At 38.6% G+C, this 24,495-nt stretch overlaps 3 protein-coding genes and 1 pseudogene across 3 annotated transcripts; 3 read left to right on the top strand and 1 right to left on the bottom strand.

The window, feature by feature from the left end:
• Positions 1-4,115: 4,115 nt before the first annotated feature.
• LOC146936622 (F-box protein SKIP23-like) lies at positions 4,116-5,281 on the top strand (annotated as a pseudogene).
• Positions 5,282-9,349: 4,068 nt separating this feature from the next.
• Positions 9,350-10,060, top strand: LOC146936621 (F-box protein SKIP23-like). The gene has a single exon (XM_085749256.1). It carries the CDS (start codon positions 9,350-9,352, stop codon positions 10,058-10,060), a length of 711 nt encoding a protein of 236 aa, XP_085605382.1.
• A 119-nt stretch (positions 10,061-10,179) lies between these two features.
• On the top strand, positions 10,180-10,579 carry LOC146936620 (uncharacterized). Its single transcript, XM_085749255.1, has one exon. The coding sequence runs from the start codon at positions 10,229-10,231 to the stop codon at positions 10,577-10,579; it is 351 nt and encodes a 116-aa protein (XP_085605381.1). The 5' UTR covers positions 10,180-10,228.
• A 3,540-nt stretch (positions 10,580-14,119) lies between these two features.
• On the bottom strand, positions 14,120-14,797 carry LOC146936619 (uncharacterized). The gene has a single exon (XM_085749254.1). It carries the CDS (start codon positions 14,795-14,797, stop codon positions 14,120-14,122), a length of 678 nt encoding a protein of 225 aa, XP_085605380.1.
• Positions 14,798-24,495: the final 9,698 nt, after the last annotated feature.

The following is a 24,495-nucleotide window of genomic DNA, read 5'->3' as shown; positions in this document are numbered from 1 at the left end:
CCGTTGATTTCAATCAATGGTTGGCATCAATATTTTGGAGTATTTGGAAGCACTGAAACCTTCGAGTGTGGGGTGATGTTATAGAGGTAAGTGCCACGGTTATTGAGTGTGCTAAGCATTTGGTCGTTGATTGGAAACTTGCTAATATTTCCACCGTAGCTGATCTCATTCCTCAACGACAACCTCTGCAGTCTTTTGGAGGAGGAAATTCAGCCGCAGTTGGCAATTCAGCATTTGCGACATCTTCTACTTGGCATCATCCTTTTGCGGGTATGTATAAGTGTAATATTCATGCTACATTTTCCTCTCATTTTAACCGTACTGACATTGGCATTTTTGTTCGAGACTCTGAAGGTACATTTGTTTTGGCAAAGGTTATTAGTTACCCATGCCTTCATTCAGTTCACGTTGGTGGAGCGTCTACATTCTGCCTTGCAATGGCTGAGTGATATGCAATTTGACAATGTCGATTTCGAAATAGATCTCAAGCTTACTTTTATACTGATGTATCCAAACAAACAAAATTATTTTTTATACTGATGTATCCAAACAAACAAAATTATTTTTGCCATGTAACAAAAAATTCATTTTATACTGATGTATCCAAACAAACAAATTTATTTTTTAAAATGATTTTATTACGATAAATAAACACAAAATAAATTATGATTTTATTATAATTTTTTTAAAAAATCACTAAATTACTCGATTACATTTTCTATAGTTGTATCATAAACAAATATTTTTTTTCAAAGGAGTGATTGTTATTACGATAAACAAACACAAAATTGTCCTCGTGAGCTTAGCTCAGTTGGTAGGGACAATGCATAATATATGCAAGGTCCGGGGTTTGAACCCCGGCCACCACAAAAAAAAAAAAACAAACACAAAATTGATTATGCTTTTTCAAAAAAATCTCTAAAAAATAATCTTTAAATGATAGAAAATCAAAATATATTTTTATTCTATTAAAAGTGAACCATATATTCAATTTACATATATTAAAAATAAGTTTTATGATTGTAACAAGAAATTTTTTTTATGATCCTTATGTGTTTTTATCTCACACTGAGTCTATTTGATGCAATATAACAACATTCCTATGATATTTTCTTTTTTAGGATGCAATAGAACTACATTCTTATGAGTTTATCTTTTGTAGGTAATTCAATGAAAAAATGACAATTGTTTACATATTTAATCTAAAAAAATATACATCAATATAAATTCGTCAGTTTTTATCATTAGTTTTTTCTTATTTTGTCAATTCATATATCATTGCAATGAGCTTTGATGCATAGCTCCCGCTACGAATGCACGTGCCCGTGCTTAGCATGGGTTTGTTGCTAGTTAGGGAACTAAAACAAAATATTTTTCATAAAAAAAAAATATATATTTTGATATTTGCGAGATCATTTAAATTCTTCGTAGCACACTTCGTGAGCACCACAAAACATAAACCATACCGCTACGATTCCATTCCATGGGAACTGCTAAACCCTATCATCGGAAAGAATCATCCATGGCGGAGGCGGATTGGTCAGAACTTCCAAGCGAACTTCTGCAATTAATATCGGAAAAACTCAACAACAATGAACTCTACCTTCTTCACTTTCGATCAGTATGTTCCTCCTAGCGACGCTCTTCTTCAATCTCCCCTAACTACTTTTACAGCCATTATTTACCCTTAAACCGTCCACAACTCTTGAATCCCAAAAATAGAGTTGGTTACAACAGCTACCTCATCAAACACAATATTTAGGGATGGGAATAGGCTAGGCCGAGCTAGGCTTTGCAAGGCCTAAGCCTGGCCTGCCATATTTTTTTAAAGCCTAGGTCTGGCCTGCGGCCTGTATACTAATGAAATCAACTATATATTGTATCATATTTCTATTCTAGTTTATAATAATACATTTATATATGCAAAAAATTAATGTATACTAATAAAACTTAAATTATTGAAAAAGTTTACAAATTTATATTTTAATTCAAAGTACAAAATATAATGTAATAATAAATAATATTATTCATATTACTTAAATAGGCCGGCCTAATACGCTTAAGAGGCTTTTTGAGAGGCCTGTGGCCTGGCCTTTTAAGCTAAATAGGCTTAAAAAAAAGCCTAGACCTTCTCTATTTAAGAAAAAAGTCTGGCCTGGCCTGGCCTGGCGTGTCGTAGGCTAGGCCAAAGGCCCTTGTAGGCCGGCCTGGCCTATTCCCATCCTTAACAATATTCTTCTCATCAAACCACCCAAACACCAACAGACTCTCCATCGTCACCCTTGGTTGGTCAGAATAGGTCCACACTCAAACGGAAATATTCGCCCGTGGCATCCTTGCTTACGTCATCTTTCACCTATATATTATTTTTTGTTATATTGAAAAAATAAGTTTAGTTTGTTACAATATGAAAGTTCAAAATATATATTTTATCTATACTTATGATTTTTTTATCAAAATCAATAAATTTTAATCAAAATTTCATAAAACTATTGTTCATAATTATTCGTATTAGCACACTAAGAAGAGTGGATAGACGGGCATTCCGTGCCCATCTAAACACTAGTATGTAGCAACGTTGATGAGCTTGATTATCTTCCTTTATTATTACGTTTGCCAAATATTTTTATAGCAAAAAACTCCTAATGACATGGTCATGTGAAAATATGCAGAAAAATAAGGTCGAAATTGTGTTGCTGAATAAGCAATATGGTTGATTCTCCAAGTCTGCCTCCTTAGGAAGTTGTGATTATTCAAGATTTGTTATGTTATACTATTTTGACTTGTGTCGTTAGCATTGCGATGTAAAGATGAAACTTAATTGATTTAATATGATGTTAATCTCAACATATTAAAATTAAATCTTCTCTAGTTGTTTGGGTTTTAATGTACATGTTCCAATCAATGTTGTCAAATAGAAGTGTTTGTCAATTGTGTGTTGGTAGTAAGAAACTAAGAAAGGCCAAGATGGTTATCAAGGAGTTATTAGTTGTTATTTGGGTGGGAGAGAACCAAGCTCTCAATGACTTGGTAGGAAACTGTGAAACTTGCAATACCAAGTTTTTAAGAACGAAGCTAGCTTATTCAGAAATCTTGATCTATTAGATAAAATGCTGCATATTGTTGAGGGGTAACTTATATGATAAAATGTATGTATGAGTTGTTGTGTGGAAGTGTGAGTAATTATATCCCACATCGAATATAAAAGTGAAGGTTGAACATTTTATAAGTGAGAGGACCTATAAACTTATAGCCTTAAGGTTTTGGGTAAGAGTATGGTGTCTCTCTTACTAATGTGGTTGTTCTAGCCTCGATGTGAACGGTCCCCCGAACTCCCCTCATGACCCAACAGTGGTATCAGAGCCCCGGTTCGATGAAGGTACAACTGAAGCAGCCGGTCCGATCGCACCAAAAATAAAAAGCGAAAGAATTTAATAAAATAGAGGTTGAATTTTTTTAATATTTATTTTTGTGTGGCATAGATTTCATTAGATTAGATATCTTCCTTTAAGTCGAGAGAATCCAGTTCCCTGATTTTTGGCTTACATTTCAGCTGGTTCAAAGTGCTAATTTTTTGGAGCATTTGTCAATATATGACTACAGATTGGAGTCTTCGATTGCAACACACCTGTGCGTTGGTTTAATGGTTATAATTATGAGTTATGACTGATCCTTTAGACCAGCTCTGTTTTCTTCCGCATCGTTATACGTAGCGATTTTCGTTCCTTCCTTTTCGGTGGATACATGAATTTCAACTCACAAATGTTGATTTCGAAGTTGACTCTAAAAGAGTCGCTGATTATTTCAACAATGGCCGAGGAGATAACACCGAGTTTGGGTCCATCATGGAAAGTAGTATCTACTTCTTTAACAACTTTTTAACAAACTCTCATGTCGAGTTTATTAGGAGGCAAGCAAATGAGGTTGCTCATACTCTAGCTAAGGCAGCCACATCTAGTACTAGCTTCCAAATCTTTGATGATATTCCAACATGTATTACTGGTCTGATTTTTAATGAAATGATATAATTTACTTTCTCTCAAAAAAAAAAATGCAAGAAATAGAACCGTCTGCCATTTATTATTTACTTCCACACAGTCGAAGCAACTTCATCCATGGTGTCGGTGGACTGGTCTGATCTTCCAAAGGATATTCTCTTTCTGATATCACAACGCCTCGACATTGAACTTGATCTTATTCGTTTTCGATCGGTTTGTTCAACTTGGCGCTCTTCCCCCATTCCAAATGATTATAACATTTTACCCCTTCAATTCCCACTCCTCAAATATGTTCCTACACCAGATTCCATCAACAACTATACAACGAGATCATTGATTCCATCAACAACACAAACACTTCATTTTGCCACCTCTCCAAACGCAGCTTCTTCCTTGTTAAACCACCACAAGAACAACAACAACACACCCTAATTCGTCGTCGTCCTTGGTTGATACGAATTACCCAAAACTCAAGTGGTAAAACTCGACTCTTAAACCCACCCTTCTTAAGTCTCACATCTACTGCCTTTTCTCATTTGCCTAATGTGGTTGATTTCAACAAATTCTCCGCCCAACATTTAAGAACCAATTTCATCATCGACAAAGACGACTTAACATTCCAAAATCGACACGGTAGCTACATGTATCTGCAAACGGTCCTTGCTGTCACATGCCCTGGGAAAAATCCTCTCGTACTTGGCACATTAAGTTATTGTTCCTCAAAGCCAGTGCTTTTCCATGACCGAGACAAGCGCTGTAGACCGGTCTCCAATTTGTCAACTGCCCACAGAGACATCTGCCTGTTTAAAGGGAGGTTTTATGTGGTCGACCAGTCTGGCCAGACAGTTACAATTGGACCGGACTCGAGCACTGAGTTAGTGGCTCAACCTTTGTATCGACATTGTGTTCGTGGTGAGAACAGAAAATTGCTGGTGGAGAATGAGGGTGAGTTGTTGTTATTGGACATTCGTCAAACATTTTTTCAATTCAGTATCAAATTTTTTAAACTTGATGAGATGGAGAAGAAGTGGGTGAAGTTGAAGAAATTAGCGGGTAGGGTTTTGTTTGTGGGGAGTGGATGTTCGTTTTCTGCTTCTGGTTGGGATCTATGTCTTCCCAGAGGAAATTGTGTCATCTTTATTGACTATTCCGTCCTCTCTAGTGACAATCTGGCACGCGGGAACCGTGTTTTTCACTTGGATCGAGGTCAGCTTTCGCATGTGTCTGAATATCCCCAATGTGAGAACTTGTTCCTTCCACCGGAATGGATCCTCAAAATCTGAATTCATAGTTTTTTAATGTGTTAGATTGGATAAATGTTTTGATTATTACATACAGAATTTTTTTTGAAGTGTTACACTGACTGTTAGTATCTAAATTTTTGATTTTTCAGGAATTCAATTCATTTTTTATAATCTCTAAAAAAAAAAAATCATTTTTTATAAATGCAGCTTATGTTATAAGTATGAATATATGTAGCACATTACCATGACAAGTAAATATTATTACTGTTATGAAGTTTCTAAACTAGATGTAACAATGTTGTTGGGTTTGATTATCTTGTTAGGTTTGCAGACTATATGTATACCGATAAACTCTTAATTACATATTTGTATCAAGGATGCTGGAAAATGACGGTGCATTTGGATTGCCAGTTCTAATGAATTTTCAACTCTCCTATGTAAGAAAGTTTGCTTTGCTATGTTATTTTTTATTTGATGTTTGGCGTCTTGGCTCTTGCATTATTACGATGCTGTAAAGTTGAAACTTTATTGGTCAGTTACACATATATTTGAACTTAGTTTACTTAATGTTGATCTTGGTTATTTTATTTTGTTGTTTACCACTTGCATTGTTAGGGTGCTGTGAAGTTTAAACTCAATTCATCAGTTACACTTATGTCTCAATTAAGTTTACTTTAGGTTGATCTTGGCTTGTGATTTTGACTTGCGCTATGAATATGGGATAAAATCCATTTCCTTAGTCAGTGATTTTCAGTTGCAACTTTACATGTTTTATATATTGAAGAGCTATAATTTCTAATTGATTGTTCTTACTCGTCCTTTTCTTGACTTTTCTCACACATCTAATATTTTCTTCTGTACTAGCTAACGTAAAACAAAACTGACTTTGTTCTGGATTTTATTCATTGTTATGCTGCTACTGCTGATGCTTATCTTGTTATGATCATAAATTTATTGGTGTAAACTCTTTTGGTCGTTCTATTATGAACCTTAGCTGAAGAGGTTCCAAGGTGAACCTGGTAGATTAAATTCACACGACTGAATAATTAATTCGTTAGAAAGCACGCTGACAAAGATTTCTCAATGGAAATTTAACTATCAGTTTATATTGTTGATGCTTATCTTGTTATGATCATCAATTTATTGGTAAACTCTTTAGGTCGTTCTATTATGAACCTTAGCTGAAGAGGTTCCAAGGGGAACCTGGTAGATTAAATTCACACAACTGACTAATTAATTCGTTAGACATCACCACCACGCATATACGCGAAAGCATAAATTCTTTTTGCCTATGTTGGTTTCGCGGTGGCACGCATTTTCTTGCATCCCAATACAAACAAAACGTGAAAATTAGGAAGCCAAACACATGCTTAGTGTGCGTAATTGCAAAGAGGCACTTGTAAATTTAGGTGCATGTTTCTAGCTAAGATACACTTTAATCTATTGGCGCAAAGAAGTGCTCCTGGTTATCCTCTGATCGCAATAATTTGTAATGGCTTGATCTCACTTATTTTGTAATCTATTCTAATATTAGGACGAGCAAAGAGCCTTCACATGTTCTATTGCTGTCACTGCATGAATTAATAAGAATAATATGCTTCTCAATAAGTATTCAGAAGTAAAGTTATAATCAAAAGCTTTACATGCTCAAAACTGAGTGTTTTAAGTTGAACTAGTCTCCTTTGTATCTGTTGTAGTTTCCTTAAATTGAAATAAAGAGGCAATTTTCAATAATGTGTGTTTAGTTAGTAGTCAAATGGTGATGCAGAAATCATTATCCAAAAAAAAAAAAAAAAGTACTTTTAAGATACAAGTAGGCTAATTTTTGAGGTACTACGAAGATGCTTCCCCCCACAATGTAGTATCTTGCTAGCTCTGCAGAAATATCAATCTGGTCAAATTATATTGCGAGGAAGTTGTTAACAATTTTCTATTATATGATCAGTTTCTTAAGAACTTTACAAATTAATCTACTTGCCAAAAAACATTAAGTAAACAGGTCTACAAAGTTGAGTATACTAACTTTTTAAATTATCAAAGATCAGTCATTAAGCGGTTAGTGTTGTAGGTTTAACTAGTTATTATCATCTTCATTTGATATGTTTGGATAATACAAGCACTTACTAGAAACAATTCTTCTATATGTCTTTGTCATCTGAGAATCTCTATCATATGTTTGTATGAATGATTCCATTAATGCAAAGCTCTCATGTTTTTTAAAACTAACGTTAAATTTTCCATATTTTTATTTAATTACTGTCAAGCTGGTTGGCATTAAAATTGTTTGTTGTGAAGAATATGATTTGTATTGTCTAATCTTTATGGTTTGTCTTTGGCTATTTCTAACAATGCAAAAGAGAGTTTAAAGCAATAGTGTTTGAATCAGTAACAGAGGCGGTGGAAATATTTGCGCGGAGTTGGTTGAAAGTGGAACATAAAGTTTTCAGTTATTCAATTTGTCAATGGTGTGAAAATCCAAGACAATGTATCCATATTAGCCTCCTTCTTAGAGAGCTCGACATTATTGTTGTTACAAATATCAGATAAACTAACTCTAGTCCACATCTACCGAAAATAGAACCTAACTTTGTATCGTCACACACACCTGATTTGTATTGTTGTTACAATCTTTCTTTCATATCCGAATTTGTCTCAAGCACATTTCTATCCCCACTCTAATATGATACTCCAAGAACAAAACATCGACGCTACACTTGATAAAAGTGTAAGGGAGATGTTGCCATTTAAAACAGTTGTGGCTGGTCTGGTTCTGCTGCTCAACATTTCTTGCATTCCGCCATTCTGTCAACAAACTATTTCCCCTGTGAAGTATGTCAGTTGTCCTTTCCATTTGATTGTCCCGGATTGCCGTGTGTTTCTGCTCCTCCACAAGGTCCAAAGGTTCAAGGAAAACATACACTTATCATTCTTAGGTAATGCTCTTAGTACATAGAAAATCATTCCTCCAATGCTTCAATTTTGCAGCTGGGGCCTGATCAACATATGCAGCTGCCCCAATTTTCTCCATGTTTCCATGCTCTTCTTGCACTGTAGCAGAATATCATCAGCTGTCTCGGCCTCTTCGTTGCTTTGCACCACAGCCTTGCACGTTTTGGTAGGCAGTTGCGAGCTATTCTCAACACAAAATTTCCGACCGTTCGTGGCATGCTATAGCGGCAGCGCCATTCGCAAGCCACCTATGGAAAAACCCGAACTTTTATATCACAAAGAAGTTAACCGTATCCTTCAGTCAAAAACAAAAAAAACAAAAAATTGGTTCCTTGTGTATTTAATTGAAGAATCATTGATTCTTCAACGGTGTAGTTCCTATTTAATTGTCTTTCGCTATTTTAAGGGTACAATTTGTCAATTACTCTTATCTTTTTCAATAAAACTAATGGCTAAATTGCATTTTTGGTCCCTTAACTATTTAGATAGTATCGCTTTAGTCCTTTAATTAAAATTCGATTTATTTTGGTCCCTTAACTTCTCTCCGTTACACATTATAGTCCTTTCCGTTAGTTTTAATTCAAAAACGTTAGGTTTTATTCATCTTCTTCTCCTCTTTTTCATCTTCATATCATCTCCATCAACCTTCAACAACAAGAATCCCAGAAAAATTCCAAAAGAAAATAAAGAAAACCTAACGTTTTTGAATTAAAACTAACGGAAAGGACCAAAATGTGTAACAGAGAGAAGTTAAGGGACCAAAATAAATCGAATTTTAATTAAGGGACCAAAGCGATACTGCCTAAATAGTTAAGGGACCAAAATGTATTTTAGCCAAAACTAATTAATGCAAAAACTAAAGTTTTTTTTTTTTTTAAACAAAGTTTGTTTGTTTTTTATTAAACAAAGTTTGTTTCTTGTTATATTCGAATTTAAAACAAAATTTTGTTATAAACAATGGTTCTAAGAAGAGTTAAAATTCTATAAATAAGATGAGTAACAATTGTTTGTTACGAAAAAAAATAACATTTAATTTTCTAAAAAGACACTTAAAAGAAGGAATAAGTAGTAAAGTTATGATATCACAGAGAAGTAGTTAGACACAAAAAATTCTCGGTTCCTTGTGTAGTGATTTGAAGAATCATTGTTTCTTCAACAATGAAGTTCCTTTTTTCGCTTAGGGTTGGTTCCTTTTGCAATTTTAGGAAAGACGTTAACCTTTTTACTGAAAGAGGAATGAAAAAGAAGGAAGAAAGAAAAAAGAATCAGCGGGACACATCAACATCATCAACGGCAGATTGGTCTGAACTTCGAAATGAGCTTCCTTGTCTGATATCGGAACGAATTGACAACGAAATTGATCTCATTCGTTTTCGATCGGTTTGTTCCAATTGGCGCTCTTCCTCCATTCCAAATCACCATCTTCAAATTTCACCCATCAAATTCCCACTCGTACATGATTCCCTCAACAACACCAACTCTCCATTCTGTTACCTTTCCAAACGCACTCTCTTCCTCGTCAAACCACCACCACATGGAAAAACCCTAATTCGTCGTTGTCCTTGGTTGATTAGAGTTACACAAAATTCACATGGGAAAACTGAATTCTTCAACCCATTCATCTCATATCCACAGCCACAAGAACAAACCCCAATTCGTCCTCACGTGCTTGACTTCAACAAACTCTCTATCCTTTATTTAGGAACCGATTTCATAGACGAAGACGACCTCACATTCCAAATTCAACGTGGTAGATACTTGCACCCTGAAACGGTCCTTGCCGTCATGGCCCGTGGGAAAAACCCTCTTTCACTCAGCACATTAAGTCGTTATTCCAACCGGCCGATGATTTTCCGTGGCCGCGACTAGCAGTGGACGTTGATTTCCAATAGGTCATCTTTATATGGAGACATCTGTTTGTTTAAAGGGAGGTTTTACGCGGTCGACCAGTCCGGCGAGACAGTTACAGTTGGACCAGGCTCGATCATCGAGTTAACAGCTCAACCTTTGGGTCCTGGTAGTCCTGGGTGGAATAAAATGCTAGTGGAGAGTGAGGGTAGGTTGTTGTTATTGGCTATTGATCAGAAATTTTATTGTTTTAGTATTGATTTTTCTGAACTTGATGAGAAGGAGAAGAAGTGGGTGAGGTTGATGGATTTTGATGAGAAGGAGAAGAAGTGGGTGAAGTTGAGGAATTTTGGGGATAGGATTTTTTTCATTGGGCGCGGATGTTCGTTTTCTGCTTCTGCTTCAGATCTATGTATTCCAAAAGGAAATTGTGTCGTCTTTATTGACGAATCCGTCCTCCCTGTGGGCAGTATGCATGTCGGAAATGTGTTTTTCACTTGGATCATTAAGGCAAATTGTATTATTATGAAATATGCTTAGCAACAAACCCCTAATTACATATTTAATTATTAAAGGATTTTTATGTTATTTTGATTTGATGTTGGCCACTAGCAGTATGACATTATTGTGTTGCTTTGAAGTGGAAAGTCTATGAAGCATAGACACACCTGTAGGATTAGGCATGTCGCGGTGTCGACACTCGTATGACACGTATGAGACAAGTGTCAAATAAATTGATATCATCTTTAGTTTCAAAGGTGGTTTGGGGTTTAACGTAAATGCTGCGAACCTTCGTAGTTCCAAAAATACCATCTAAGTGGTGAATGACTATGGACTTGAGGCCATTATAAACTGGGATGTACCACTCCATTGTTTACCAAACCTTTTCTTTTTATTTAAGAGAGATAGTTCTGGAAGATAATTAATTAACTCTCTCTTCCAGTGTTTGGAATTATATTTTCTGGATGTCGTTTTCAAGGACTTTATGTTTTGGTTGAGTATTTACTTTGCTTGTTTCTTTCCTCTTAATAAGCTTGCTTGTCTAGAGTGATTGGATAATTATCAATGCATAAATGATAAATCATGTACTAGATATAGAAAATCAATTTATTTATTAAGATCACTTCGTTTCTTACATAAAGCCTTTTCATTTTATGCAGCAGCGATGGAGAAAAGGGGATGAGAGACCAATTTTATTTTCTCAGTTACAATAGAATTAGACACCACCAAAGGAATACATTCTTTTGTTAGTTTTAGTGCAAGTCTTTTTGTTATGATAAATTTTAATCTGTTAATGCAAGTTACTGTTTCTAGTTATTCTTGGTGTTTTAGCTATCAAGTCTTGATTGTAGCGTACCTATCTGATTACAAGCACTTGTGATGGCTTGATCTCATGCATTTTGTTGTTGTCACGGCATGAATTAAAATGAATAATATGCTTCTAAGTCTGTAACTAGAAACAAAGTTGCAATCAAAAGTTTTACATTAAACCCTTTAATAGTATTTTTTATGTTGAAGGAGTCTCCTTTGTATTTGCCATAGTTCCTCTAGTTTAAATATTGGAGCAACTTTCTCGACAGTTTAAAATTGCGTGTGTCTAGTTATAAGAAAGTTCAGTGACATTCTTTCTAGTTTTTTGAAACACAAGTGACAAATAGTGTTTTTCTTATGTTGTTGTTCTATCGGAGAAGTTAATTATTTTGCTGCACATTAGATCTTAAGAGTTTACAATATGAACTACATGTTTTGATTTTCTTATGAAAACTTAATTAGTGGGAATCTGTTTTTTTATGCATGGGCTGAATTCAGAGAGCATAACTTTACATAAATATCTTTTTCTTTTTGCAAAACATTTTTTATTTTTTTACCATGTGAATAAATTCAACTTTTTAATGGAGTTTCTGTTTTTCCTTCTCTTTATGGTTTTCTGTTAGATTGAAAGTCTAGTTTCCTTAATCAAACTTGTAATTTTAATCTCATGGATCTTTACAAATAACAGGGTTTGGATGTTGGAATTATTGGTAAAGAAACATATTCCTATTTATACCCCTCATAGTCACCAATAACAGAATGGTAGAATCAGTTTCCTAATTATAGTGGACATAATTTTCGTTGTTGAATGTGTAAGCTTATGATATGATAATTTTGTTTTTGGGTACCATATGATATGATAATTTTGGTATGACTTTTGAAATATTCTATTTTTAGTCATATATACAATTTTCCCTCAAAAAAAAAAAAAAGTCATATATACAATTTATTTATAAAGAAAAGAATTATTTCCGCTCTTTTGAGCTGACTTTTTCTCTTTTCAAAAATATCATATATTTCAATACAAATAACACATGTAACTACTAAATAAAAATATGTAACAAACACTATATATATATATATATATATATATATATATATATATATATATATATATATATATATATATATATATGGTTTTTTCCTTTATCATTTAAAAAGTGTAACAAACTAGATGAGTATATTATTTATACTTACTTTTTTACTATCTCACTTATGCCCTTAAACAACTTTTTCTATAATAAAGATTGTTGTTGGTTTCATTAAAAAAAATTATTTAGATTATATTTTTAATTAGAAAATTGTATTATCGACTTCACACGAGACTCACGCCAAGTTTCTTTCTTCCAAACAATTTTAAAAAATTCAAAAAACAATAAACTCGTTTATTTACATGGAAAAAAAATTATCCACAATCCATAAAAAAAAACAATTATATCAAGACAAAAAATATATATTATTATAATAAAATACTATAGGTATATAAACCTTTAATAAAAAAAAAAAAAAAGACATTTACCTTTTAGTTTTTTTACTTTTTAGTTATATATATATATATATATATATATATATATATATATATATATATAATAGAAACTATTTTCTAAAGTTAATAATCAAAACTGTTTTTTATATTCCTTCAAAAAAAAAACTGCTTTTTATTTTATTTTAAATGATCTTGTTTGTTAAATATAATTAAAGTGTGTTTTTTTCCTTATCATAAAGAATTTTAATAATGAAATCGCAGAGAACCATCAAACTCATTAAGATTATCAATTAAATTTACTCAAATTTTAAGCGATAATCCCAACTGACAACTTATGTCAGCTAAAGAATTGTATCGACAAACAATTGATGTGAACAAAAAGTCTAACCATTATATTTTTATTTATTTTTTGGTTACACGTCTAACCATTATATCAATTTCACTTAATAATTTTAAAGTTTTTTATAACTTACTTTGTATTGATAGTGAGTTTAATAACTATAGATTGAATTGATTATTATGAATAAATACGTTTTATATAAATGTGTTACATAAAAAAATTAAAATATTTGATAAAAAAATAATTAAAAATAAGAAAAAGTTTATTCACCTGTTCTCCGATAGGAATAGCAACTTGACAATCACACAAACAACTTACCCTCACGCAGTGCACGCGCCACCATCCGGTGACAGTTGCAAACGCTATATCCAAACAACAATCAACATCCATTTCAATTCCTTGAAACTGAAGTGGTATCAATGCTGCCCTCACCGAATGCACACCCTCCACTACATTTCCGTCAACCAGAAGCGAAGATATAACATTACCCCGACGCCTACCAGACAAAACGGAATGGAAATACTTTGAATTCGCATCACCTTCCTGAAGCCACAACAATCGAGATTGTTGCCAGCATATACTTGTATTCATCCGAGCCAAAGAGTGAATGTCAAAAATGGTGCCTCGCAATTCCAATAACTCATCCGCCGAAAGCACCGTCGACTCCCCTTTTTTATCTAACTCTGACACTCGCTCCTGAAGAGTCCGAATACGGCCAGATAAATTACTAGCATGATTGCAATGCCAATCCTTCAAAGAATTTTTTTTTATCATGTTCAACTTCTCTTGTAACACAAAACCGCCCCATCCAGACACCTCAAACGATTTCCACTTGTCAGTAACAAATTATTTATTGCCTGGAACTTCGAACCAACATTTCAGCATCCGAGAGGGTCTCAGACCCCAATCATCCTCTCAAACAAATAACAACAAGGGACAATGATCAGACAAACCCCTCAGATGTGCGCTCTGCATGCTCCCAGGCCACATCAAACACCAATCTTCTGGTAAAAAAAAACCTGTCAATTTGGCTCATTGGTGAACCGTCCCCTTTGTACCAAGTATATTTGCGTCCACATAAGGGAAGATCCACCAACGAATTTTCTGCAATGAACCTGTCAAAAGGCGCTATATCATTTTGGGTGGATTGTGATTGCAATAAACGCCATTCTGACAAAGACTGAACTATATTGAAGTCCCCACAGATACACACATTCTTCCCCAGCATTTGTTGCAAAAGCATAGTCAGGGCTTCCCATAACACTTGCTTCTCTCCATTATCAAAAGGGGCATACACATTGCATAAATAGAACTTTTCATTTGACTGAATAAAGCGACCATAGATCATAACAACACGCTCAAAACTAACTATCGACCACACCTCAACCAAAGAACAATCCCACAGAATCAACAAACCACCTGATGCCCCCACAGAAGGACCGTACGAAAACGAGTGAGGCGTACCGGCCCACAGAGAGGCGCACAACACATCGTCATAAACCGGCATCTTGGTCTCTTGAATACACAAAATGGAAGGACCATTCTCCTCCACCAAATTCCTAACTTCCTTCCACTTCTCCACACTCCCCAACCCCCTCACATTCCATAAAATGATCTTCATTACAACCTCTTTCCCCCTACCGATGCTCACACCCACTAACATCCCTCCAACACACCTTTCTGCGCAACCCCTCTCTCACCCTCACCAACCTTCTTCTTTTTCCTGCCCACTTTAGAAAGAACATTGAACATGTTAGCAGGATCTTCATTAAATTTAACACATATCGCCTTACCTACCCCCCAAACATCCTCAATCTCCACTTTCTCATTACCATGTCGAAGAACAACTAGTTCAGAGAAGGGCATATAAATTCACAATCGTGGCAGGGAAACTATACAAGACGGGAAGAGCATCCCCAATGTTAAGATGTTTAGGTGAAGAAGAAACATACTTGGTCTTGGTAGAGGTACACGAAGGCGTGCGTGGTAGTCACATCGGGGGGCGAGCTTTGGCTGCAAAACTCCTGCGAGCGGGATATTACTGGCCCACAATGATCCAAGATAATGCCGAATTTTATCAAGAAATGTGACAAGTGCCAGAAATTCTCCGACAAGAAGCATTCACCATCTCAAGAGCTTACCTCAGTATACTCTCCATGGCCTTATCATAAGTGGGCGGTTGACATTGTCGGTCCTTTTCCTTTAGCTCTAGGACAATTAAAATTTCTTATTGTAGGAGTGGACTACTTTACTAAATGGATCGAAGCTGAAGCAATGGCCAAAATAACAGCTGAAAGAGTCAGAAGATTTTATTGGAAGAAAATAATATGTCGTTTTGGTCTACCTCGATGCATCGTATCTGACAACGGTACCTAGTTTGACACTTCTACTGTTGTTGAATTTTGCAGGAACTTAGTAATCCAAACAAAGTTTGTATCGGTAATCCACCCACAAGCTAACGGACTGGCAAAAGCTGCCAACAAAGTAATACTAAATGGTATCAAAAAAAAAGCTGGAACCCGCCAAAGGACTTTAGGCAGAACAGCTCCACGAGGTAAACACTGAATGAACAAAGCACAAAGTAGAATATTTCTGTATATTTATTTAGCTCCAAATTTATTTTAAGCTATAAATAACAAATACAAACATTAAAATGTCAAAATTGAGCAACAAGTTCTATGGTCTTATTGGTACTCATGCCATGCTTCCAGTCAAAATCGATACTCCTACTTGGCGAAGAGATAACTTCTCTAAAGAAGCCAACGAAATAGGGATAAGATGTAGCATAGACATGATCGACGAAATCAGGGAACAAGCTCACATCCGATAATTCGCCGCCAAACAGCGCGCAGCTCGCCAATACAATTCCAGAGTAATACCAAGAGAAATGAAAGAAGGTGATCTCGTCCTAAAGCAAGTAGTCGCCCCGACCAGGATAGGAAAACTATTTCCAAATTGGGAAGTACCCTATAGAGTCAGAGAAAAGTTTCCTCATGGACCATACAAACTCGAAGAAATAAGTGGCGAAGCAGTACCACGCACATGGAACATCATCAATCTGCATCATTACTATAGTTAATTATATTTTCCTTTTCGTTAAGTTTTAAAGTTATTCTTATCCTGTCAAAGCCTAAAAAAGGAAAGAACAATTTCACTTGTCTAATAAAAGGGGTAGGGTTGCACTCTTTTCCCCTGCAAGGGCAGGGGTTTTTAACGAGGCACCCTATTCTCTTCATAAAAGTTGTGTCCTTCTTTCCATCTATTTTGTGCACTTACAAATTTTTTGCAATAGCTGAAGTACGCCACCAAAATATTACGAGCCTAAGTAAATTCCGAGCTAAAAAATGACGGGGCACCACCAAAATATTATGAGCCTAAGTAAATTCCGAGCTAAAAAATACCAGGGCGCCATCAAAATATTATGATGAACATAAGTAAATTCTGAGCTAAAAAATGTCGGGGCGCCACTAAAATATTATGAGCCTAAGTAAATTCCGAGCTAAAAAATGTCGGGGCGCCATCCAAAATCAAACTCGACGATTAAAGCAACATGCCTAAAAGAAGAGCTAAATGCTAAGAAAATTCTTAGAAAATTGTCAAGGATAATCACTGCAAAATAAATAAATAAAGTTGTCACTTAAACAGTAAGAAACAACGTCAAGACGTAGCCTCAAAATAAGCGTTTCAAAATCAAATGCGCCATGCAAGGTCGCCAATATAATAAATTAAAATATAAAATTCACTCCTCATCGACCAGCTGCCCGTCCACTAGAATCTTGAAAGGACCCAAATCCTCCAGGTTAGCATCTGGGTTGAAGTGCAAAGCCTACTCTTTGGCACGATTAAAACCATCGTTAAAATACTGAGCGAGCATGCCTTTCCCTTCTTCAACAGTCGCCTGAGCATCGCCCAAACTCTTCTCCAACTCGCCCACTTTCGTCTTCAAGGCCTTGTTCTCAGATTCAAGGGCTTCCGTAGCTTCCTTCAGTTGGCCAGCCTTTGTTTCTGTGGCCTTCTTGTCTTTCAGCGCGTCCTTCAAGCGTGCGTCCATCCCTGTCATCTTATGCTTCCACTTTTCAACATCTTCAGCATCTTCTTTATGCTTTGCTTCCAAAGGGACATGTTGTTTCTCCATAGCATGACCCATTAAAAGAATTCGTAATGCAGAAACACCGGCATCTGCCACAAGGTCGCTAAATTTGGCATTAACACCAGCACTTACATCAACGGCCGCCAAAGGAATGTGTTCCGCCATATACCTAGCAAAACATAAAAGAAAATGGATCAAGGAAAACACAAAACAAACATATAGCAAAATCACTTAAACCCAAAAGAGAAATTCACATGCGAAAGTCGAAACCCGAATGCCAAAAGGACTCCAACACATGAGCATTTAAGGGAACCTAGCTAGTCCCAGCATCCTTCCCACCTCGCCCCGTTCCAACATCAGGACCTTTCCCACCTCGCCCCGAGGCGACTCAGTCTGCAAGAATTTCACCCCATCACCCAAAGTCTCTGGCGGGTCGGTATCCATTACAACCTCCTCCATTCCACCATCATTTTTGGCATTCACCTCCTTCCTCTTCAACTTCCTTTGAATAACACCCCCAGATTAGTAGTTGTACTCCCAACAACCTCTTTTTTGGCCTTAAGATCGGCCAAGTATTTCTTACGCTCAGGACCAGTAAGCGACAACATCGGTTCTACAAAGAAAAAACAAAAGCAAAATAAATCAATCAGGAAAAGAAGAAAAGGACAAGAAACACAACATATAAATTTGAAGACACTCACGCAAGTATGCATCCGTATTCTGCACATAACTGTCACGCTCTAGCAACAAATGAATATGCAACAGCGAAAATCTCTCCAAAAACACACTAAGCTCTTCTCATATGGCGTCATCTTCCCAAAATCAAAGCCCATCACTATGATAGGATTCAGAGTCCAATTGAAAGGAAATTTTGCCTCTCCATCCACCATAATGGACGAAGTAGAACACCCAGGCGCTCCTCTTATCCATGCAAAAGAATCCGGCCACTCCTTCTTAAAATTCGAAGCGTATGCAGGAAATAACTTCCTCCCTGGATGAGCGCTAATAGTAATTCAGGTTCCTTTGTTAACATCCTTTGTTCCATAAAAATACAAGAAAGCACCCACTGTGGGTTCTAAATCCAAATCCATACACAAGATTTCAAAACCACGGATAAACGCCCAACTATTAGGGCGTATCTGTGAAGGTACCACATTCAGAAATTTTAGAACCCCCATTTCAAAAGGCGTAAAGGGGATGGTAACCCTCATGTACATCATAAAGGATTCGTCTTGGGTGCCCACCATCTTAGGGTCACAAATCCATTCATCCACGCCACATGGCAAAACAACGAACGCCATCTTCGTGTTGGTAGGGAAGTCAGTATCGGTGCTAGTTCACCAAGTGAGTTCGGTTAGCTCAATGAGAATGACCGCTTCTGTCCCATACGTCAGTCGAAAAGGTGACTCACCAGTTGTAAAGTCGGGAGATGTTCGATAGGCCCAAAGGACTGTATATAGTTCCTCAGCCCAACTAGTTTTGGCTTCGTCTAGCCTTCTTCGTATTCCTCACAGGATGACCCTGTTCGCTGCTTTAGCAAGGCCTTTATCTTGAGGATGTTCGACAGAAGTGAAGCTTTCTTTGATGCCAATATTTCTCTGGTATTCTTCCCTCAAAAAAAATATTTCTCTGGTAGTCTTGAAATTTGTGATCGGTGAATTGAGTCCCGTTGTCGGAGATCACTAGGGCGGGTACTCCGAATCTTGCTAAGATGTTTCTTTTGAAGAAACGAAGTACGTTTTTTGCTGTGATTTTCGCTAGAGGCTCAGCTTCGATCGACTTCGTTGAGTAGTCGATTTCCACGACTAGGTATTTGAGTTTCTTGGAAGCTTTAGGGAATGGTCCTAGAAGGTCAATACCCCACCAAGCAAAGGGCCGAGGAGAAACTAAAGAAGTCAGTTTGGAAGGAGGTGCAATATGCATAACTTCGTGCCTTTGACATTTGTCACACAGGTTGATGTAATCCTTGGCGTCTTTCAGCATGGTGGGCCAAAAGTATCCTGCTCGTAGGACCTTTTTGGTGAGAGATTTCGCTCCAAGATGATGTCCGCATATGCCATCGTGTACTTCTGCATGGACTTCGTGGGTCTCATTTGGTCCCAAACACTTGATAAGTGGTGTGATGAAATCCCTTTTGTACAAGGTTCCTTCCACTAAAGTGAATGAGCAGGCCTTTCGCTTCAGCTTCGTTCTTTCATGGGGATCTGAAGGGAGTTCTCCACTAGTTATGTAGTGGGTTATAGGTCCCCTTCAGTCTTCAATCCCAATAATCGCGTTGACTTCGTGGGGTTGAGCTTTTTTCCTCTGTACGCTAGGTTCGTTGAGGACTTCCTGAATAACGGTTTTGTTTTCGTTCGCAGTCCGTGTGCAAGCAAGTTTTGAAAGAATGTCTGCCCTGACCTCTACAGGCTCGAATTCTTTCATTTTTGTAAGTACTAGCTGGACATATTCTTGTACGTGCGCTTCTCTGACCTGGTATTCGCCAGTAACTTGGGAAGTCACTAATTGAGAATAAGTAAATATTTTTACCTTTTTAGCTCCTAGATACTGGGTGATCCGCATGCCGGCTAAGAAGGCTTCATATTCTGCAGTGTTGTTCGTCACAGGAAGGGTAAACCAAGGGAGATTTCCACGACGATACCTTCGTTGTTTTCAATGATTACCTCGGCTCCGCTTCCTTTGGAATTGGATGATCCTTCTACGAAGACGGTCCATTCCTCCATGTTCTCCTCTGCGGGGAAAGTCCTTTTAGCTAAGAAGTTCGCAAACACTTACGCCTTTAGGGCCTTTATGGATTCATAGTGTATGTCGAATTCTGACAATTCGAGCTACCACTTCATCATCATTGTCAGGCGACCCAGGATTTGTCTAATGGGTTGGTCGGTTCAGACCACCATTGTATGAGCCAAGAAATACTGCCTTAGCCTTTGTGCCGCTGTTACGAGAGTGAGGGCTACCTTTTCAATCTTATGGTACCTCGTCTCTAGCCCTTTTAGGGATTTTCTGGTGAAGTATGTAGGTTTATGCCCTTTCAGTGTTTCCCTGATTAGAACGGCACCGACTGCATCAAAAGAAACGGAAAGATAAAGGCACAATACTTCACCTTGGTCAGGGCGCGAGAGAACCAGAGGTTGGGAGAGGGCGCCTTTAAGGTGTTTCATTGCGGCTTTGCATTTGTCAGTCCACTCGAACTTCGTCTCTTTCCTTAAGAGCTTGAAGAAAGGGAAAACGTGTTGAGCGGACTTGGCGACGAATCGGGAGAGAGATTTTAACATTCCATTGAGAATTTTGATGCATTTCTTAGATTGGGGTGTAGGGAGTGTTCCGTAAATGCCCGACATTTGTCTGGATTCGCCTCAATTCCTCTTTCTGTTAAGTAGAAACTGAGGAAATTACCCGCCTGGACTCTGAAAGTGCATTTTTCAGGGTTGAGTCGCATGTTGCAACCCTTTTGAGATGAGCGGCATGATCAACCTCTTGTTGAGATTTACGATCATGTCATCCATGTAGACCTCAAGAATGTCACCCAAAAGTTTCTTGTCACAGACTTTATTCATCATCAGCTGATAAGTAGCCCCAGCGTTTCGAAGACCAAAAGGCATTACGTTGTAGTAATAGTTCCCTGATTTGGACATGAAGGCTGTTTTCTTTTTATCTTCATCGGCCATGGGTATCTGACAAGTACAACATTTGAGAGCCATGTAATGTATTTGGCCTCAGAAATGAAGTTTGCCTCTAGGAGGTGTTTTACAGATTTTTCTACAGCCTCCAATTTTTCAGGAGACTGTTTCTACGTCGCTGGGCTACAAAACTAACACTAGGATTGACTGTAAGCTGATGACAAGCGACGCTAGGATTGATTTCGGGCATGTTGGCTACGCTCCAGGCGAACAGATCAGCATTCTCCCTCAAACAGGCGACCAGCTGTGCTCTGACAAGTTCAGGAAGATCCTTGCCGATCTTGAAGTTCTTCGAAGGGTCGTCTCCAAAAGGGACCATCTCGAATTCTCTGTCAAGGATAGGTCTAAAAAGTTTCACGTTGAGCGGATCCTTCTTTTCCCTTTTCTTCTCCCTGAGGTCTTCCTTGGGGAACCTGGGATCAAGTTCGACCAAGTTTGCATCCAGAGAGCTCGCAGCAGCTTTGCCTACGTCCTCAGCAGTTTTGCTGGATTGGGAAACCGAGTTATGAGTTTTGTTGGCGTGAAGGAAACATCTTCGAGACGATTCGATGTCTCCATTCAGGGAGGCGATGATGCCATCATTTGCATGGTATTTCAACATCAGATGAGAGGTTGAACATGCGGCGCCTAACTGGGCAAGCCATTTCTCCCTATAATGCAATTATAGAGAGATGGGCAGTTGATCACCAAGAATAGGATCTTTATTGTCTTTTTAGCCACCTTTTCGCCGAAGGCAACCAACAGCTCTACGTAACTCCAAGGTTGAGTGGAGGAGCCGTTGAAACCGTAGAGTTCATTTCCAACAAATGGAGAAAGGTTTTTCTCCATTAGTTGGAGAGTTTTGAACAGCCTGGTGAACATGATGTTGTATGAGGCCCCCGTGTCTATCAAGACTCGACGGACGTCGATGCTGGCCATTGATTCTTGAACGAGCAAAGTAATGGCTGAATTTGAGGGCTCACCAGGTAGTTCAGAATCTTAGAACACCAACGGTGGTCTTCCTCCTATGTTGGAATTGGAGGGGGATCTGCAGGTTGTCGCCCACGAGCTCTTCGAACTTTCTCTTCATGCTTCCCATGGAGATGTTCATCGTTCCTCCTGTGATAACGTTGGAGGTGGGGATCTGCTCCCTTGTGCACGAGTAAGGGACGACTTCCACGTTGTCAGGAAAATCGCCTAGATGTTCCACATACATGGCGACTACCTTGTCCGCTTCGCTGCCATCGGTGATGAGCTCAATGGTATTTTTCTCCGACTCTGGGTTCTTGATGAACTGCTTGAGCCTCCCCCGTTAGATGAGGAGTTCAATAGCATCCTTCAGATGGATACAGTCATGGGGAACGTGCCCGTGGCACTTGTGGAATTGATAGTATTTGGTTTTGTCGACCCCCTTCTTTTCTTACGAAGGAGCCTTTGGCGGCTTGACGCCAACTTCCTTTAGGTCAGCTACAGCGATCTCGGCAAAGATCTTCTCTCTGGACATGGCCAAGGGCATGTACTCAGTGAAGCGACCAATAGGTCCATTGCTTTCACGAGTTTCTTTGCCTTCTTTCTTTTTCTCGTGGAAGGGTTTTTTGGAGGATTCAGCAGCGGGCTCCTCCTTCCTGGATTTGTTATGGTTGTCCGCGTACAACTCCTCTTCATACCATATGTAGATCTTTCAGATCGTTAGTAACTCGTTGAGAGCCCTTGGGCGATCAAGGCGGACATCTTTATTGACGTCCGTGCCTTTGCGCAGACCTTTGGCAATGAGGTACCGTTTCATTGTTTCATCGGCACCCCGTACTTGCACGGCCTATTTATTGAACCTTTCGATGTAATCTCGAAGACGTTTTCCCTTTCCTTGGACAATAGCTAGGGACGCCTCCGTCTTTGGTTGTGTCCTTGAAGTAGTAGAAGGGGTGGTGAACTCGTCACAGAGGTCGCTCCATGAGTCAATGGAGTTTCTCCGTAAGTTCTTGAACTACGTGACGGCTCCTCGTCTTAGCACGATGACGAAGAGTTCGCATTTAACGGCACCCTGCACCGATCGGTAGGTGAGAACAACCTCGATGTTCTCAATGTGCTCATCTAGATCCGTTGTTCCATCGTATGAATCCATCTGAGGAGTGTAACACCCGCAATGTGGCACAGTAACAGTGGCGGAGCCAGGCCGGCCCCGGACTTAAGCAGGATGAGTCGGACCACCGGGCTGTTACAGGGTGACCCCACGTTGATAGGAGGAACCGAATCACATCGGAATGAGAGGGATCCGGAGGTCGTGTAGGTATGGGACTACATGGTTGAAGGAAGGCTTATAAGAATTGTTAGGTACTACCCATATCAACAAAATGCATCTTCTTTTCAGGAGCTCAATCCATAGGAACTCCACAGTTAAACGTGCTTGGCTTGGAGTAGTACTAGGATGGGTGACCTACCGGGAAGTTTCCCAGTAAGCATGTGAGTGAGGACAAAGCATGCTGAAAAGACTCGTGTTGGTTTGTGGGGTTAGTCGGCAATCCTGTAAGCAGTCTGGGATGTTACACTTGGTATCAGAGCAGACCTCTCCCAGTACGGTGTGGTTCGGGGACGAACCAGGCGGAAGCTGGTGGGCATGTAACACCCGCAACGTGGCACAGTAACAGTGGCGGAGCCATGCCGGCCCCAGACTTAAGCAGGATGTTACACTCTATCCCCCTTAAAAAAAATTTCGTCCTCGAAATTTAGAGATCAACGTGGATTGAGCTCCCGAAAAGAAGATGCATCTTGTTGATATGGGTAGTACCTAACAATTCTTATAAGCCTTCCTTCAACCATGTAGTCCCATACCTACACGGCCCCCGAATCCCTCTCATTCCGATGCGATTTGGTTCCTCCTATCAACGTGGGGTCACCATGTAACACCTGCAACGTGGCACAGTAACGGTGGCGGAGCCAGGCCGGCCCCGGACTTAAGCGGGATGAGTAGGACCACCGGGCTGTTACAGGGTGACCCCACGTTGATAGGAGGAACCGAATCACATCGGAATGAGAGGGATCCGGAGGCCGTGTAGGTATGGGACTACATGGTTGAAGGAAGGCTTATAAGAATTGTTAGGTACTACCCATATCAACAAGATGCATCTTCTTTTCGGGAGCTCAATCCATAGGAACTCCACAGTTAAGCGTGCTTGGCTTGGAGTAGTACTAGGATGGGTGACCTACCGGGAAGTTTCCCGGTAAGCATGTGAGTGAGGACAAAGCATGCTGAAAAGACTCGTGTTAGTTTGTGGGGTTAGTCGGCAATCCTGTAAGCAGTCTGGGATGTTACACTTGGTATCAGAGCAGACCTCTCCCAGTACGGTGTGGTTCGGGGACGAACCAGGCGGAAGCTGGTGGGCATGTAACACCCGCAACGTGGCACAGTAACAGTGGCGGAGCCAGGCCGGCCCCGGACTTAAGCGGGATGTTACACTCTACCCCCCTTAAAAAAAATTTCGTCCTCGAAATTTAGAGATCAACGTGGATTGAGCTCCCGAAAAGAAGATGCATCTTGTTGATATGGGTAGTACCTAACAATTCTTATAAGCC

This window comes from Medicago sativa, chromosome 3, assembly GCF_051527215.1.
Source record: "Medicago sativa cultivar Bolivia chromosome 3, Bolivia_mono, whole genome shotgun sequence".
In the NCBI taxonomy this organism is placed as follows: Eukaryota; Viridiplantae; Streptophyta; class Magnoliopsida; order Fabales; family Fabaceae; genus Medicago; species Medicago sativa.
The sequence above is the reverse complement of the archived record's forward strand: the minus strand, read 5'-3'. Positions and strand labels throughout refer to the sequence as shown.